The 18,651-nt window shown below is 40.5% G+C and overlaps 1 protein-coding gene across 2 annotated transcripts in view; it reads left to right on the top strand.

Moving 5' to 3' along the window:
* LOC113028360 (vinculin) overlaps positions 1-17,961 on the top strand; it is a 28,070-nt gene extending 10,109 nt beyond the window's left edge. Inside the window, exons 2-21 of one of the 2 annotated variants that reach the window (XM_026178569.2) lie at positions 3,026-3,096; positions 6,028-6,178; positions 6,958-7,066; positions 7,256-7,378; positions 7,488-7,648; positions 10,523-10,613; positions 10,754-10,901; positions 11,435-11,588; positions 11,683-11,858; positions 12,351-12,541; positions 13,385-13,584; positions 13,914-14,042; positions 14,182-14,331; positions 14,475-14,583; positions 14,676-14,978; positions 15,063-15,187; positions 15,303-15,488; positions 15,813-16,016; positions 16,125-16,229; positions 16,331-17,961. In XM_026178569.2, coding sequence (XP_026034354.2) covers positions 3,026-3,096; positions 6,028-6,178; positions 6,958-7,066; positions 7,256-7,378; positions 7,488-7,648; positions 10,523-10,613; positions 10,754-10,901; positions 11,435-11,588; positions 11,683-11,858; positions 12,351-12,541; positions 13,385-13,584; positions 13,914-14,042; positions 14,182-14,331; positions 14,475-14,583; positions 14,676-14,978; positions 15,063-15,187; positions 15,303-15,488; positions 15,813-16,016; positions 16,125-16,229; positions 16,331-16,477 — 3,033 coding nt within the window. In that variant the 3' untranslated portion in view covers positions 16,478-17,961. Of the gene's footprint in view, positions 1-3,025; positions 3,097-6,027; positions 6,179-6,957; positions 7,067-7,255; positions 7,379-7,487; positions 7,649-10,519; positions 10,614-10,753; positions 10,902-11,434; positions 11,589-11,682; positions 11,859-12,350; positions 12,542-13,384; positions 13,585-13,913; positions 14,043-14,181; positions 14,332-14,474; positions 14,584-14,675; positions 14,979-15,062; positions 15,188-15,302; positions 15,489-15,812; positions 16,017-16,124; positions 16,230-16,330 lie in introns of both variants that reach the window. The other variant, XM_026178567.2, reaches the window with a different exon arrangement.
* The last annotated feature ends 690 nt before the right edge of the window (positions 17,962-18,651 follow it).

Genomic DNA, 18,651 nt, shown 5'->3' with positions numbered 1-18,651 from the left:
CAGTGTTGTTTTAACAGTTCTGTGAAGAGCTTACACAATCACCCTTACCTTGGAAAGTCGTTCATGAGCTGCTTGAGCCCCCTTGACATAATAGATTTATTTACCTAACCCACCTAACAAGTACTCGAAGCACACTGATATAAAGGAGTGAAAGTAATCTATAAATAGTAGACCATATATGCAAATAATCTCATATAGCTGTTGATAAAAGACCTTCAGCATTCATATGCTTTGTTCCTGTTAGGGCTGATGAGCAAATAATTTAATCAAGTAGCTGCTGAAACCACAAGGAAGCTACATTTTTTTTCATCATTCTAGTTTACTGCAACTGTGCAAAATACTTTTTGCAGGTGGATCAGTAGAAGTATGACAAAGCTTTAAAGCAAGATAAGACTGGAAAAAGGAAATGCACTCGGATGCACTGAGTAAGTAGTTTAAATACTAAAAATATCCCAACATCAGTTGTTGCTGGCTTTTTTTCCCAGAGCCTCTTTGGAGGAATGTCAGGGTGGCGTATGCTCCCTGCCACTCCAGCTTCCCCGGCTGAGCTTTAGTTTTGGTTTGGCACAACCTTTGCTCCTAATTTATAACCCCACAGTTACTCAGAGTCCCTCAGGTCCAGTGAGCACAGCGCGAGGAGATGCATGTGTGCTCTGCTCCATTACTGCCTCCACGTCAACCATCTGGAATGGCTCTTCTAGTGGCTGTATACAGACACAATGACAAGCTCACTGGGATTGCTTACTGTAGCATCAGGAATGCATCATGAATAAGAAAAGCAAAAGCAGAAGTCACTGTTTTAAAGGAACTTCCAAGAGGTTAAAAAACACTTTGAAAGTTGTGCCAGGATTTGGATTCATTATTTCCCATGCCCTAATTAGACATCTCTAAATTGTTTTGTCTTGTCCAAAATTCAGATATATTTCCGCAAACGTAACTGAAGAACTTCCTGGTGTGTTGCCTAGCGGGTACAAAAGTGTTCAGGACATTGAAACACGTTGGAAATGCTTTGTAAGAGTAAATTGTGTGACAGTCAGGAAATCACACCGTCACACATAATCTAGCGCTCTGCAACACTTTTACTATTCAGCTGATTTGTAGTGCAATATTAATGTGAAAGGAAAGGTTTGTGCAGCAACGCATCTCATTTAAACTGGTCAGTATGCTCCGTAAGGATGAATGCCTATGATCTCTCACCCATGGCGGCTCAACGTGGGTGAGTTGTGCCTCCCCGCAGAGCTGAGGTCATGGTTGGGGGAGGTGAGTCATTTTGGCATTGGATGGCCAGCTGCAAGGAGGCGTTCAGCTGCTTTGCACATTATAACTGTACCAAGGCCTGGCATCCCTCAGCAGCTGCCTTGTTGAAATAGTGCTTCGCTACACAACTAACAGGACATCATTCTGAAAAACTGCCTGATTAACAGCAAGACTCTCTAAGGAGGAAAGTTGTGGTTACAAAGTTTTTACTCATGCATATAACATTCAGTTGATCTATGTACTGTGGTCACATTGCATAAAAGCTTTGGAATAGACTGTGTCCACCCTGTTTAAATTTTGTACAGGGGCTTTAAGCTTTGACTCACAGAAATCCTCATGACTGATGAACTAGTCAGAGTTGAAGCTTGGGTGTTGGGTGTGTCTCGTGTCTGCTGTTTTATTACTGGTGCTATCTTTAACAGTTTGTAAATATAATGGCTAACTGGCTTTTAAATATTACAGAGAAAGAATACATAACACCTTCTGGTTAAATGGGAAATTGTTATTGGGATTTTTGGTTGTGAGCTTTGGGACCATCATATCATAAAATATCTGCCTAAATACTCTGTGTCAGACAGGTTTTCCAAACCTGGAAACATTTCGCTTCATGAGGGAGCAGCATGGATAGTGAACACGCCCACTCACTTGTGTTAAATGTACTGGACTGCGCTATTCACACTTTGGCGCAATCTGACAGGAGCTGTCAGGTTAAAGATTGGCCGATGACCTGTAGGCCCCAGAAAAGTTTGCGGCTGCAGTGAATGTGTCACAGTTGCTTTTAATGCCATCTGGTGATATCACTGGCCAGTATTTATCTGTTGAGTCAGACTACTTTTGCACAGGCTAAAAGCTGTGGGAATATTGTGAAGAGGTGAAAGACTTTCTATAAATAATAAGACCTGTGAACAGCAGGCACATAAATAACAAAAGCAAGATAAGAGTATATGTATCATCTATTAGGCAAGTAAACCAATTTGCCTTTTTTTTTTTTTTGTAACTAAGTGGTTTGTAGTATCCTTGCTATTATTTATGGTTGTTATCTAGATTATTATTCTTGAATTGTGCTAATTTGTGAGAATAGTAGGTGTGATGGAATCAGAGAACCCCATGGACACAATCCAGTAGAATAACCACACTTTGACTTCACTTTTCCTAAATCTGTCTCTCATGAAAACTGAGACATGTGCCACCACACTGAGGCACAAGGCAGATGAATATATTCCTGTATTATTTATTTGCCACAGAGTACCTGGCAAGTAAAACATTTGCTGAGGAGAAAGTCTGCATGCATTATTTAATAGGTAACTTAGGCTTGCACACCTCTTTTCCCAACATGCACTTGTACACATGTGCTCTCTGTCCCTGGCCACACTTATAGTTTCTATGCCAGCGAAGTAAAGACCAATTATGGGGCATAGAGTCACAGCAGGTGCACTGATGATAAGGTGTAAAATATGGAGTGAAATTAAGTTGATTGTAGGATAAACAATCAAATAACACTTTGTTGATTTTATTGTGCTGACCTTTAATATCACTAAAACCCAGATGGATCTATTTTATTGTCAGCAGTTGATTGATTAGTGAAAAATTGCTGGGATTTTTTTTTTTTTCAGTTTCTAAAGTTGGACATGCCAGAAATGTCCAGTATGTTCCCAAACACTTCCCATCACGGTCAGCTTGGTGTGCTATTGCACACACTGTGTTTACTTTAAATGTCATGTTTCTTTACATTATGCGTGTCTAATGTTTACTCATTTGTGTTTTCCAGGTGGGAAAGGAGACTGTACAAACCACAGAAGACCAGCTCATGAAAAGGGACATGCCACCAGCTTTTATCAAGTAAGTAAATGCCTCAAATTCATCTCAAACATCTCAAATTCTTGGATTAAATGTCTCTTTCAGTATGTGGAACCCATCAGCTTCCCTTTGGATCTCTTTCTCTCTTTATCTGTTGCAGTAATGGCCGGTTGTGCCCAGGCAAAGGTCAGACATGGCATGTTAAGTGCCTCAGTCTTGCCATGGTGTAACAAAAATACTTTTTAGATCTGGGAGGAGTTCCTTTACCCTTTAAGAAGTGGGGCCTCATGAGAGTCGCTGGCTGCTGCTTTTTGTTTACAGAAAAAATGTAGATATTGACATAGAAAAGAGATGTCCCCATTTAATCAGTGTATTTGTTCCCCTGGCTTGCTTGACATTGCTTAAGTCATTAGTTTGTGCTTATCTGCTGCCTGTCTCGATCACAGTTTTTGACTGATCCTTATTATATGAGAAACTGCAGTCAGCGAGGGGGGAAAGGGCGTCCTATGGGCCACCCCAAGGTCAGGGAAAAGCATTGGCAAGCACAGGTCGTCAGGCTCAACACATTTGGCGCCTCAAAGTCACATCGTCACCTTGTCGTCATCCATCAGCACATGCGCTGGAATGTGTCTCCTTCACTAAATATAGTGTCTGCTGGGATCCAGTTAATGCATGTCTCTTTTCTTTCTGGTGCACGCTGAAGGACAGTGCTGGCTGGCTCTGCAAAGACACACACATTCATGTCAACCTTGATGCCATGCACATATATTAGCCTTTATCTTACACAAGACTTGATTAACCGACTGTCTCTTGCTTGGCCCCTTTAGTCTATAGCAGTAATGTTTCCTTGTTACCGGTGAACCCTTTAGCCTGTAGGCAAATGTAGGAAGTCAGTATACCGTGGGAACTGAAACGTGTTGTTCCTTGGCTTACTGCCTGTTTCGATGTGCAAAATGGCTGAGATATTTTGCAGTTGGCATGTACGACAATGAATCAAATGGCTGAGCCTGCATTTTTTTTTCTTTTTTTACTGCTTTACAAGTCACAGAGTACACCACACCCAGGAGGCAGCTATTGATCTTTACATTTCTGTAAAGCAGGGGTTAAATTGGACCAAGGCCAGACTCGAGAGGTGGGGTTCAGAGGGGAACCCCACCTCTTGGATCTCGTATCACGTCCTGTGAAAGCAAGATAACTTCTGTATCAAAAGATTGTTTACAGAATGAATATTTCAGTCAGGCCATTTTTGTTTATGTAGCCACTATCACAGATTTGCCTCATAATCAGTACGACACATGACATTGCTTTAGCTTTTAACCAGGCTCAGACTTGATTACTTAGACTCTGCTCATGAGACCAAATTTTACCCATTTCTTTTATGTTTTTTCATTAAAGACCACCACTCAAGGTCAATTAATTAGGCAGTTTTTTTTACAGTCTTTCTTCGAGGAATAAAAGGACATTCAGCAAACAGTAACTCCTTAATTTTGTGCTTTAACATTTTCCAAACGAAACTTTTAAATGATTTAAAATAGATTTTAAAATCGCATAAATGTATTTCTGAGATCATTGAAGTTTTCAAAATAGAGAAAACTCCCAGATCATTTTAAAAAGATACAGTGAAAGGACCTTTAAACTTTTTATTCTGAAGAAATTAGTTTGTGTATTTATAACTTCCTTACTAAATAACAAAGTTTGGTTAGGGTATATAATAAGAAATGACTGCGTATGCTCAGCTAGAGTATGACGTGACCATTTTTGGTTAACAGACTGCCAACTTCACACACTTCTATTTTCTGCGAGCAAATAGAGGAAGCTGACGATACTGTTATTAGCTGTTTGTGTGGGCTCCTTACCAGAGAAATTCTGCCATCACATTTTTCAGTTAAGAATTCGTTTGAGTGGAAATATTTACAGTACTCTGCAGACGTCTTGACCCACCCATTATTTCTTTGTATTTTGCTAGGAAAAATTTAAAACGGTTGACAATTATTTAATCAAATGCACAAACACAAATGGAAAAACCCCATGTAAGGGCAGTATGTTTATGATCATTGTCATGCTGCAAAATGAAGCTGTTGCCAAACAGATGCTTTCCAAATGGTATCACACGATGGATGAAAATCTGATGGTACTTTTCCCTGTTCTTAATTCCTATAGTTTTGACAAAGTCCCCAACACCACTGGCTGAATTCTAGCTCCAAACCATGATACCGCCTCCAACGTGTCACCATTGTGTCGTCGAGATGGCTGTAGACATTCACTGTACCTCTCTCCTGACCTAAACTGTACAAATTGACAGTGATTTGAAGCAAAATTTTCAAATTTGAATTCTTCATTCCATTTTTCAGTTTAGTTCTTCTATAATTTGCCAACCTTCCATTGAGTTCATTTCTGATGAACATTCAGTAATTAGTAGATGGATTAACTGAACAGTCAGATGCATTTGTCAGTTCCTGTGTCAGGTCTTTTCCTATTTCTTAAGAACGCTTCCTATTTCTTGATGGCTTGAGACTTGTGCACAGGACTGTATTTGTTTTGTGTTTTGGTTACATTTGATTGCAACTAGCAACAATTAGAGTAAAATCTTATGAGGATCACTTCATTTGAGTCCATATGTAAATGAATATCTGAAGAATTGTGGTTTGCCACACTTGTAGCGAGAACTGCGATGTTCTTGATATGCACTTTATGGAAGATGGTGTGAAAAGGATTCACGCTTCATTAACTTTACTGCACAAGGTGTGATTTTTTTTTTTTCTTTAAAAAAAAAAAGCATATACTAAAGAGGAAATGAAACAAAGTTATGTTTACATTGCAGTTACTATATGTTATGGCTACATGCTAAGGCTTCCATCTGTCTTTGCTTTATGTTGTTTCTACTTGTAATGTCACTTGGCTTTGTACCATGAGCATGACTCGTGTTAAGCATTTTTCTACAGGCTCTTGAAATGGATTGTCTTCTTTCCACAGAGTGGAGAATGCGTGTGCTAAACTGGTACAGGCTGCATCCATGCTGAAAGCTGATCCATACTCTGTTCCTGCTCGGGATTACCTGATCGATGGCTCTCGGGGCATCCTGTCTGGGACCTCTGACCTGCTCCTCACCTTTGATGAGGCTGAGGTATTCATTCATTAATTTATTTCATTTTACATGGAAAACCTGTTAACCAAAATAAATCTGCTGGAGGTCAGAACATCAGTTTTGTTACGGCAACAAAATACTGATAAGGTGACGCTGCTAGATATCAGTTTTACAGCACCAGATTCATTTCATACTTTTGATGGTGGTTTAGTGACCTTCTACTCCCGTTCTTGTGCTCAGCGGTTGATTTGGAAGGGCTTCACCGACTTATTAATTGACTGTTTAGACGTTCAGAGGATTGCTGTCACAGGCTTCTCTGCTGTAAGGATAGTATCTATTCCGGCCTTCCTCTTGGGTACTGTAGGCAGAGACGTAGATAAATATACTGTACGTGTACAGAAACACTTCTTATATCTCAAATCAGACGGGAATATCATCTGTCATGCCCATCTATCTTTTCCTCTCAGGGACAGAGAGTGAAATGAAAAAAGTTGCAGGTCAGCACTCTGGATGCAGACATCAGGCATCCCAGTCCTGTCTGCAGCAGTCAGCAGGAGTCATCATTCAGCACTGCAATCATGTTTTCCGGTAGAGCTCAGGGATCACCCTGCATAGTGTAGTGGTGACTCCAGCAGTTCACATAAAGCTGGAGTGAAGCAGCACAAAGAAGTTGGAATGTCAGTTGGCCGTGTTATCAGAGTGTAATTGGAGGGAATGTGAAAGGGGTGTGTGAATGTGTGTTTGCATGATCACTTGTTTTATTTGTCTTTGAATTAGATTAAGTAGTTGTTTTCTTTTTTTGCTTACTGTTCTCATAGGTTCGCAGAATAATCCGTGTGTGCAGAGGCATCCTGGAGTATTTGGCTGTGGCAGAGGTGGTGGAGTCTATGGAGGACCTGATCACATATACAAAGAACCTGGGACCAGGTCGGTTTTCCAGTACAAGCTTACTTAGCCGAAGTCTTAACTAGACAGCGTGTAAAAATAACATTTTGCTGTGTTAGTTGACAGATTCAGAAGTTGTTTTTGCTGTGTAATCATTCTAGTGTAAGTGTCAGTTGTGATACCAGTGCAAAATAGTTATTTTTCCAACTCTGTTTTGTTGCCTTTTTCCAGGTATGACGAAGATGGCAAAGATGATAGATGAGCGGCAGCAGGAGCTCACGCATCAGGAGCATCGCGTGATGCTCGTCAACTCTATGAACACTGTCAAAGAGCTGCTGCCCATCCTCATTTCAGGTACTCTTGTTCTTTATAACTGTTACACAAGTCAGTGTTTCTTTAAAAGGGAAGCCATTTTTATTTGGATTATCCGATTTCTTATCGCAAGTTCCGTTTTGTATTTAAGGCATCAAAATTTATGTGACAACCAAGACCTCTGAAAGCCACGGAGTGGAGGAGGCCTTGAAGAATCGTAACTTCACTTTTGAGAAGATGAGTGCCGAGATAAACGAGATCATCCGAGTGCTGCAGCTGACTTCCTGGGACGAGGATGCTTGGGCAAACAAGGTTCGTACAGTATAATTATATGAGTATGAAACTCCACAGAGTCGCTTTTACACAGTAAATATACACGAGTAGCTACAGTCTGTGTGGCTGTTTGAGCTGCTGTGTTTAAACCTGGTTTTTTGTGTGCTTTGGGAAAACAAAGACAGCACCCATATTGCTTCCATGTACTCATAGAAGATCAGCAATGAACTGGAAAGTTCATAAAGTGATGGTAACTCTCAGCTGTATTTTTCCCCCCTTTTAGTAACAAGTGCTTTGTTTCATCACGATGAGACTGTATCAGTTTTGACAGGTGTGAATGAGATTTTTTCATTACAATTAGAAACAAAGTACACATGCCTTAACTTCTCCTCTCTCTTTCTTGTATAGTCGGTTAATGTGTTAGGTTCTTTTATGTTTTTCAGCTCTGCATGTGCAGCTCCTTTTCTATCCCAGGGTCTCTCTAAAATCTCCTTCCTGTGTCACTTCTGTCTATTTTCTGTTGTGGTTCTCAGTCAGTATGTCTAGCTGAACATTTGAATTTATGTCCCTCTTCCTTTCTTTTTACCATTTCTTTCTCCCTTCACCCCCTGTAGAAGGTAAGGCTTGCCTGTGTCGCCCTTTGGTTGTACAGCAGCATGCTTATGAGAGATGAGTGGGCTTTTTGTGCTTTGTAGTGCCTTTGTGTGCTTTTCAGTAGCGAGACTGTTAGGAGGTTAAATTGACTATTAATTAATAAATTCAATTACTATTATCTACTATAGACTGGAGTTTTGTTGATGAAGAGTAAAGCAGGTTGAAGTGCAGAAATGTCTGCCTTTTTTGGGATTTTGTTTGCCTTGCAGTAAGACTTTGTATCAACATCTGTGTGTCCCCCCTCCTCTGTCCTTTAAACCTCACTATAGCCTTGTCTTCAGCTGCTTGGGTTATTGATTGACCTGACTCATGCAGTATTGATTTTGGCATCATTAGGGAGGACTCTGAGTGTTCATCTCTTCTTGCCATGAACATCAGGTTTCTCCTGATGGAGGAGAGCACATAGAAACTCTGATATGGATTTTGTTTTATGAATGGCTAATTGTTTGTTTAATCCAACATGCATAACCACATTTTCTCAATGTTTTTTTTTATTTTCATGAACACTAAATATCCGTTGTCATTTAACATCATCAACATAATCAATGGTGTTAATCATACCCCATCTAATTTCTAAATATAAGCTTAAATGAATGCATGTTTGCAAAGCATATCTCTTTCACTTTACTTCACTGGCTTTTTGTACTCATACACATGCACAGACACACACATAGTCAGTTAATGCCAAAGCAGCTGCATGCTGAGCATATTTGAACAATAAAGTAATACACCCACACATCTCCGGTATCATCACTTCACACCTTTTTGCTTGTGTAGACTGTACCTGTTTTTTCTCTTTCCATTTCTAGTCACATTGAATCACATGCATGGTTTTCATCTAGTTGGTTTTGACTAGCTTAAACATACATTACATTTTATTTTATTTATTTTTTTAATCATGGAGGTTGGTTCTGCCTATGTGGTTTGATTTGCTTTGAAACTCTTTACTGAACTCTGTAGTCAGTCTTCATACAGCAGGATATTTTACCCTGAAAAACAAGTTAACTCAAACACTCATCTGATCTGGTCTCACGCTTGGCTCAAGCTCCTGCAGGACTCTGCTTTGATTTGCAGAGTTCTGCAAAGAGAAGGCTCATTGTTGAGTCAGTTGCTGTTGGATAGATTGTTGTATTTCCATCCACTCGGACGGAGATACAATGGAAAATCTCTCGGCTTTATAAAAACGCACACCCTTTGTCGACAAAGGGAAAGAATAATGGAAACGGCATGTTTTTACGTGGCTGAGCGTGACACATTTTAACGATGCTGCATGTGGATTATGCCAAATGTTTATGTTTAACTCAAATAACTAACAGTTGATCATGACGGTGACAGGGCCTGGAAATTTTCCCTGAAGTCACTGACTCAGTGAGAAGTCCGAGCTTCCAGATCACTTGATTTTTAAACTGAAGTTGCATTTAGTTGCCTTGAGATAGCTGCTTTTGTAGAAACTGAATTCAATTTGATTCACATAAACATTAGTATTTATAGAAAAATAGATTAACTGTTAAAATAAAGTGACTCTAGACAGTAATGTTTTATATGGAGATTCTGCAATAAGAGTAAAATGATTCATGAACTCCTCGTGCAGATTGTAATGCCTGAGACAGCCACGACCAAATGAATTATGTTCTCTGGTTGTCCAGCTGTTCGGTCTGTTCGATATGTTGGCACGGCATTGAGAACTGGAGACTCAAGAGAATCTGATAAAGTTTTGGTCATCACTGGATGTCATATGTTGACATTATGTCTTTCACATAATTAGTCAGACCGCCAGTAGTACAAAAGTCCACAAAATGTCTGTAGAATAAAATGAAATGATGTTGTTTCATATCATAAAGGGCAAAGATTAAGCATGTTGTTCTGCAAAAACAGCACAATTGTTTATTGTTATTCATCTCCATAACTCAGGAGCTGAAAGGAGGATTGTCATCATGTTTTACAGTTGGTTGGTTAGTGACTTGGTGACACTGATCTAGTGAAGATGCCTTGAAACTATGATGATTTGTGCTGCTGGTTTGAATATATGTGTGTTTGTGTGTATCATTCATCCATCAAAATGTGATGTTTCTTTGTTGTAGCATCTATATTTATGGCTCTGACAAAATCGGCATCTTTTTTTTAAACTCTCAACAGTTGATATGTCACAGATATGGATGTAAACTCCAACTTGACTGGTTGCTGCAAGCATATAACAGTGAGGCAGTAATTTTAGTCTTTTTAGCATATTGATATATTCCTTTCTTTCAAAACTCAAAGGACACAGAGGCTATGAAGAGGGCTCTTGGGCTAATCGATTCAAAGATGGCTCAGGCTAAGAACTGGCTGAGGGATCCAAAGGCTCAACCAGGTAATAATCCTTAGTTTCCTCTACGTTAATCCCTTCATTCTGTAGCTAATCACATCCTTATCCTTATGCGTGGCCTAAGTGAATTCAGAGACGTATTTGGTATTTCTGAGTTCATTTATTTGTGTTTTTCCTTTTTCTAGGAGACGCAGGTGAGCAGGCCATCCGGCAGATTCTTGATGAGGCCGGAAAAGTTGGTGAGCTTTGTGCAGGGAAGGAGCGCAGAGATATAGTTGGCACAGCGAAGACACTGAGTCAAATGACAGACCAGGTGTCTGAGATGAGAGCCAGGTAAAGTGCACATTAACAACACTGCTTTGCATTTTTGTGTTGCAGCTGTTGCAAAATAATTGTCCTCCTCTTGTGCACCTTTCTTCAAGTAGTCTTGATTTCTGCTATTGTGCATTTCATGTGTTGATTTGGTGTTTTAGCAATGTGCTCCTTTGATACAGTTGTTTCATTTTCAGTCCTCAAAGGATAAAGGTTGTAATGCAGTAAGCATATTAAAGGGGATTATAGTGTACAGAAGTGGGAGTGATAAGACCTGATAAGAAATGTTATTGTCACCAGAGACCCTGAGTCACACTAGATTAAAAGCAGCTGCCTGGTATTAATCCATAATCCACTTTTAACCTCTGGTGCTGTTACCTCTACGAAAACAGAGATGAGTCTATAAATCAGACATTACGACATTAAGTGTGGAAGTTTTACTTAACCAAATGGGCCATATGGATTAAGCTCTGCAGTAAAAAACAAACAAGTAGATCAAAATAAGTGCAAATGTGCACTTAATGGAATCTGGGTGTTTTCTTTGTCCATCTCAGAGGTCATGGAGCATCCCCGGTTGCCATGCAAAAGGCACAGCAGGTTTCCCAAGGTCTCGATGTGCTCACAGGCAAGGTGGAAAATGCTGCACGGAAACTGGAGGCCATGACCAACTCCAAGCAGGCCATCGCCAAAAGGATCGATGCTGCGCAGGTGAGTCGTTAGCTCAGAAAACATGGCTTCAGACAGTTCAGTGCAATTTGATGGTTTTGATTATTTTGTGTGCATGTGTTTTGTCTTGTTGCAGAATTGGCTTGCAGACCCTAACAGTGGAACAGAGGGAGAGGAGAATGTCAAGGCGGTGCTCATGGAGGCCAGAAAGATTGCTGACATGTGCGAAGACCCCAAAGAAAGAGATGACATCATGCGCTCTGTTGGAGAGATCGCTGCCATGACTGCCAAGCTGTCTGATCTCAGAAGACAGTAAGTTAAAGACCGGCTGAAAAATGGGACAGCTTTATGCTGGTTTGTTTTTCCACACGTGAAGCGTGAGATTGATGGCTCTGTGTCTCCCTAATCCAACTGGTGTGCGTTCACACTTTACTACAGTTGTTCAGATGCTTTTTTCACCCCTTAAATCATTTGCTACTGTCATCATCATCAAATCCCTGCTGTTTACTTTTCGTTGCGAGGAAACGGTATTGGTGTTTCTTTTTATGTATGCAGGCAAAAATGAGAAATGTGTACAGTCACGGTTGTCAGCTACCAATTTCATACTATAATTTGACAGTTTGGAGCTGTTCATATGCAGCATTGTACATATGGATGATGGGCTGCACCTGCGATTTTTTTTTTTAAGTAAAAAGTTCTCATTTGACCATATTTGTAGGTGAACTCCAGATTTAATAGCAATACAGACCTCATTCCAGCCATAACTTTGTGATAAATTAGGTTGCTGTTTTTAATTCCTTCTAGGGGCAAAGGTGACACGCCTGAAGCCAGAGCTTTGGCTAAACAAATTGCAACAGCTCTGCAAAACCTGCAGTCCAAAACTAACAAGGCTGTGGCCAACAGCAGGCCTGCAAAGGCAGCTGTTCACTTGGAAGGAAAAATCGAGCAGGCACAGCGCTGGATTGACAATCCCACCGTGGATGACAGCGGTGTGGGTGAGTCTGGCTTGCATCCTCTCCAGACTTCCTCATGTCTGTCTATCTCTCACACATTTTATATTCACTCCACTGCTCCCATGGCTTAATTACAGAGTATACAAATTATACACATACTCGACATTCCATTGTTGTCTTATTCCCTGGTTTTGGCCCATCTCCACTTAAACCTGGACAACTTACGTGGTTTTGAACAAAGTTGGAGTGTGCCTGTTCCACAAATATCTACAGTAGTTTCCCGAGAAAAAGCAAACGAGAAATAGAAAGAGACACTGATCTGATTTTTTTAGCAGCTGGGCTGTTTTGCAGCTAGTTGCATGAGATGACAAAGTTCAATGCTGCGATGAGCAGCATCCACTTACCTAGTGCTGAAACTGGAAGTGAAATATTTGGTTTACCACTTTTGTTATTCATCAAAAGAAAATGTGAAAAGCACATTTGTTCCAGCTTCTCAGATGTGCTGACTTGCTTTTCTTCTTTCATTGTAAAATGAATCTTCCAATTCTTTGCCAAACCAAACCATCTACTGGAGCATATTTCTTTGTGTATTAGGATGGACTTTTTTTTTTTTTTACATTTTCAGGGCATTTTTAGAAAAAGAAAAATGGAAAAAACATCCAAAATTAACCCAAAATGAATCTTATTATCTAATAAACTATGTCAGGGATATGTTTTTATCTATATAGCCATTTTGTTATCTGTAGATACACTATTAAATTAAATATAGAGCTTGTGGATTTATAAAAAGGAATTGTTAACAAAGGTGTACAAAGAAATAACTTTTCTAAGCCAAACTAAATTAAATATGTTGTTATTTGTACTTTTTTTTTTTTTTTTTTTTAGGCCAGGCAGCCATACGTGGCCTAGTTGCAGAGGGCCACAGGCTGGCCAATGCCCTGCCGGGCCCATACAGGCAGGAGCTGCTAGGCAAGTGTGAGCAGGTAGAGCAGCTCATGGCCCAACTCGCTGACCTGGCTGCCCGCGGTGAAGGGGACTCCCCTCAAGCACGTGCTGTGGCTCAACAGCTCCAAGCAGCCCTGAAGGTAAGACGGCTCACATTCTTCAGTCATTCCCACCCAGGTCTGTAGCTTCTCTGACAGGATTCACTCAGGAATGCAGGCAAACAACCCCCTCTGCTGGTTACCAGGGGTGGAGGAAACTAATGCCCTAAAAGCTTTTTATTTCCCTAAAGCTTACTTAAATGTAAACTTGAATAAAAAACAGTGTAACGTAGTGTTGTAGCCATGATCATATTGTAATATGCACTTCATGCAGCTGCTGAAGCTAAATAAAAACAGATGTGTATCTATAATCTCAGCAAAACTCTGTGTGAGTGCTGGCTGGTTGTAACATTTGTCTGACCTCATCTCAGGATCTGAAAGGAAAGATGCAAGAGGCGATGACTCAGGAGGTGTCTGACATCTTCAGTGACACAACTACCCCCATCAAGTTACTGGCAGTGGCCGCTACCGCCCCGCTCGACGCCCCCAACAGAGATGAGGTCAGCGGCACAGTCACTCTACTACTAACTATGATCTCACTGCAGTGATTCTTTTTCATTTGTATTATATTTATTGGCAGGGTGTTCTGTTGCTTCCAGAAATCATTTTGGATAATTGTTTTTATTTGATCATGTGTAGGTCTTTGACGAAAGAGCTGCCAACTTTGAGAATCACGCCAATAAGCTTGGCACCACAGCCGAGAAGGCTGCTGCTGTTGGCACTGCTAACAAGAGCACGGTGGAGGGAATCCAGGCTGCCGTAAAGTCGACAAGAGACTTAACACCACAAGTATGTTATGGTTGAGTGTTTGTGTCTGCCCTCCACTCCGCCGTGAGCCACAGAGCTTAAGTGTTTCTCACCACTTGAAATGAGTTTTTAGCAGTTGTAAGTAGACTTCCAATTAATGTTTTTTTTTTTCCCCTTCCTATTAGGTTGTATCTGCTGCTCGCATTTTGCTGAGAAACCCCGGCAACCAAGCAGCATATGAACATTTTGAAACCATGAAGAACCAGTGGATTGACAATGTAGAAAAAATGACAGGTAAGGTGCCGTAAAGACCCTGAAAACGGCTGGAACATCATTTCATATCCTGGTCCTGGTATAACTCCCTGTGGTTCCCTGTGGATGTCTAGGTTTGGTGGACGAGGCCATCGACACCAAATCTCTGCTCGATGCCTCAGAGGACGCCATAAAGAAGGACCTGGATAAGTGCCGTGTGGCGATGACCAATCACCAGCCTCAGATGCTGGTCGCAGGTGCTACCAGTATCGCCCGCAGAGCTAACCGCATCCTCCTGGTAGCTAAACGAGAGGTAGAAAATTCTGAGGATCCTAAATTCAGGGAGGTGGTGAAGGCTGCATCTGATGAACTGAGCCAGACTATCTCTCCTATGGTGATGAATGCTAAGGCTGTGGCTGGAAATATCCAGGATCCAAGTAGGTTTATGTTTCTCACAGGTTTTGTCTTATGTTCATATGGCACATTTTGATTAATGGTCATGTGTTTGTTTTAATTGCCAGGTCTTCAGAAGGGCTTTTTGGACTCTGGTTATAAGATTCTTGGTGCTGTGGCAAAAGTCAGGGAGGCCTTCCAACCTCAAGAACCAGACTTCCCTCCACCTCCTCCTGAACTGGATCAGCTTAATGTAAGTTTTCATATAAGTACAACTTTAGATTTGGAAAATAAATTAAAGCTCCTCTGATTGTTCACAATGATTTGTATAACCGCCTAACCACGATTGTTTTACTGTTTCCTTCTAGCTTAACGATGAGGCAGCACCTCCCAAACCTCCTCTCCCAGAGGGTGAGGTTCCTCCCCCAAGGCCTCCTCCCCCAGAGGAGAAAGATGAGGAGTTCCCTGAGCAGAAGGCTGGTGACATGGTTAATGAGCCCATGATGGTGGCTGCGAGGCAGCTTCACGATGAAGCCCGCAAATGGTCCAGCAAAGTAGGTCAACACTATAAACCCAGCAGATGTGACGATACCAGAGGTTTGCTGATTCCTTTTACATTTAGGTCAATAAGAGCCTAACCTGAGCCCAAGCACATTCTGGTGTTGTGAAAATAATTTCTAAGGAGTTCTAATGACTCTAATTTCATTCGTTTGTTATGAGCGTTCTAAAGATCTTTCTTTGAAACACTAAAAGCAGGTTTCCCTGCCAGTTCGACATACCAGCTTATCAACAATTTACCACAAGAGGAAGTGATAAGATGCATTGCAGAGATGTTTGTTTTTTTTAAACTTTGATTATGTTCTTTCTGTGCCTTGTAGGGAAATGATATCATTGGCGCTGCCAAACGAATGGCCCTTCTCATGGCGGAGATGTCACGTCTGGTGCGTGGAGGCAGCGGAAACAAGCGTGCACTCATCCAGTGCGCCAAAGACATCGCTAAGGCTTCTGATGAGGTCACACGGCTGGCTAAGGAGGTGGCCAAGCAGTGCACTGACAAACGTATCCGGACCAACCTGCTGCAGGTCAGTTTAAGTTGTCTTCATCATGTGGTTCAACCATTACCTCTTTTTCCCAGTTTGCACAGACAGTTTGATGTATTTTTATAAGTAATGTTTCTAATCTCCTTTAAGGTGTGCGAGCGCATTCCCACTATCAGCACTCAGCTCAAAATCCTGTCGACAGTCAAGGCCACCATGTTGGGTCGTACCAACATCAGCGAAGAGGAGTCAGAGCAGGTGAGCAGAGTTTGACATCAGGGTGCCATTTCACTGAATTAACCTCTGAGAAAAGTATCATTCGAATCTCCATTTGTGTCCATTTTCATTTCTCCTTTCAGGCTACTGAGATGTTGGTCCACAATGCTCAGAACCTGATGCAGTCTGTGAAGGAGACTGTCAGAGAGGCTGAGGCAGCTTCCATCAAGATCCGGACAGATGCAGGTTTCACCCTCCACTGGGTCAGAAAGACCCCCTGGTACCAGTAAGAGAAGAGAAGGGCCATTGTTCATGCCGGTCCAGGAGGACTTTGAATGGACAGATACATACTTTACCAGAGTTATGATATCAGTGCCCCACATCCTAATATTGGAAGAGTTTCTCTTGGTCCCACGTCCTGTCTGTAACAGTTGCTGTTCTGATATAATGTAAACGGTGGGACTTTTCAATGTGAGTTATGGCTTATAATCTTACTGGGAACAGCTTTTTTTTTTCTAAAGTGTGTAAAAATGTGTTTTTATTTTGAGAAATCCCAGGAATATATATATTTTGATCAGAGGTTAATTTCCTATAATGTGAGGTTAATTGTTTCTGGCCTCTTCTAGCAAACCACAGTAAATTAAATTGAAATCTAACATTATCTCTAGACATTTTTCTATCTTTGTACTGATAATTTTATTGTCGTTATCATCCATTCGTTCTTTCTAGAATAAGCACATGAACCTGGGGAGTTGTTACAAGTACATTATACACATTATACACCTGCGCTGAGTGCATGCATCTATTCAGCAGTATTTTGTCTGTTTACACTATTCTGTATTATGACAACTGAAAGAGAAACACTGTTTTGCTTATGCCGTTGTAGCAGTCTGTATTTGCTTTTGCCAAAGACATCCTGCAACGATTTCAAGTCTTTCTTTGGTCAGCAATACTTATTTGACTTTAAGGGATAGTTTTAAGATGTACCTGACTGAAAGGAAAAAAACGAATTTTAAGAGCCGGCAGAGCTTTTAGGCCTGCATTGACTCATTCAACTCTTTTTGTTTAACACGGTGCGTTGAGATTACATGCAATAAACAGGCTTATGCTACACTATGCGGCTTAATAGCCAAAAAGTTATTACTCTAATCTTCCCAGCAAAGCTTTGCCTTCTTTAGAGAAAGTCATCCAGCCTGTTGTTTTCTTTGTTGTTTTTCACTCAACATTATTGTACGTCTCATATCTTTGTTGTGCACAATCATTTTTGTAATATATGAATAGCACACTTCTTAGGTAGCCAAGGGAAAGTCATACAAGCACAGTGTCTGCAGCTGGTGAAATCTTTTTATATTCTCACGTCTGTCTAAAGATGTCCTGATACACTAAAATTAAATGGCCACTTCTTGGGGCTACAGTAGTTGAAACTTTAAAATATTTGAAGACTATTGGTGTGAATGTCTCATTTTAAGTACCTAATGCCAACTGATGTGCCTTGGGAAATAAACTTTATTTGCAATTGATACAATTTTCATTTTAAGATGTTTTGTATCATTTTGTACCAGGTATCATTGTGTTGATTTCCTTGAAACACTTGCTGTACATGATTCTTCTTTAAAATGTTCCCGGTTTATGACTTACTTTTAGTCACGTTATGCTCTATGCAAAACTTAGCAGATTTTCAAATTATGCAATGTAGCTGGGGTTAAATGGGCCTGAATGTGGATTTGCTTAGGCATCGTTCACAATTTTGTAATAAAGCATTTTATAGCACTTGGAGGTGTTTTGATCTGTATTTTCTGTTGTTCTGACACACACACACAAGTACTGTACAATAGTTAGATTTATTTTCTGAATTTCATTCATTCTTCTAGAATTATTTATCTTTCCTTTATTAGGAATGTGTTACCAACCAAAGTATTTTATATCAATCATTTTGTATTTTATTAACTCACAAAGGCATTTTTGAATCTCCACAACACAAAATGACCATAATCTAAACACTAAAAAACTTATCAACGTTCAGACAATGCTGGATACTTTGAGGTGTTGTGCTTTAGGGTGACATAACAGCCAACATGTACCCAGTTAACACAATAACATAGGCTGGAACCTATCCCAGCTTTGATGGAGTGAGAGGCAGGCTGCGAGTCCAGTGCAGAGCTAATACAAACAGACGATTATTCACACTCATGCATTTGACCAATTTAGAATCCACAATTAACCCAACATCTATGTCTTTGGACTGTGCGATTAAAGCCAGAAAGACCCTACACAGGCACAGGGACAACATGCAAAACCCACAAAGGACTGACTGGCAGATAATTTCATTTTACGTGTAACTTAACCATTTCAGGGCCTGAAGTCTATCCCGGTTGTTAGTAGTACTTATCTTTCCGGTTGTCAGCAGTTTACAAAGGCTTCATTGAATTTTTTTTATTTAACAAATACACAAAAAACACTATTT

The sequence above is a fragment of the Astatotilapia calliptera genome, chromosome 8, assembly GCF_964374335.1.
Source record: "Astatotilapia calliptera chromosome 8, fAstCal68.1, whole genome shotgun sequence".
Taxonomy (NCBI): Eukaryota; Metazoa; Chordata; class Actinopteri; order Cichliformes; family Cichlidae; genus Astatotilapia; species Astatotilapia calliptera.
Note: the sequence above shows the minus strand (reverse complement) of the source record. Positions and strands in the feature narration are given on the sequence as shown.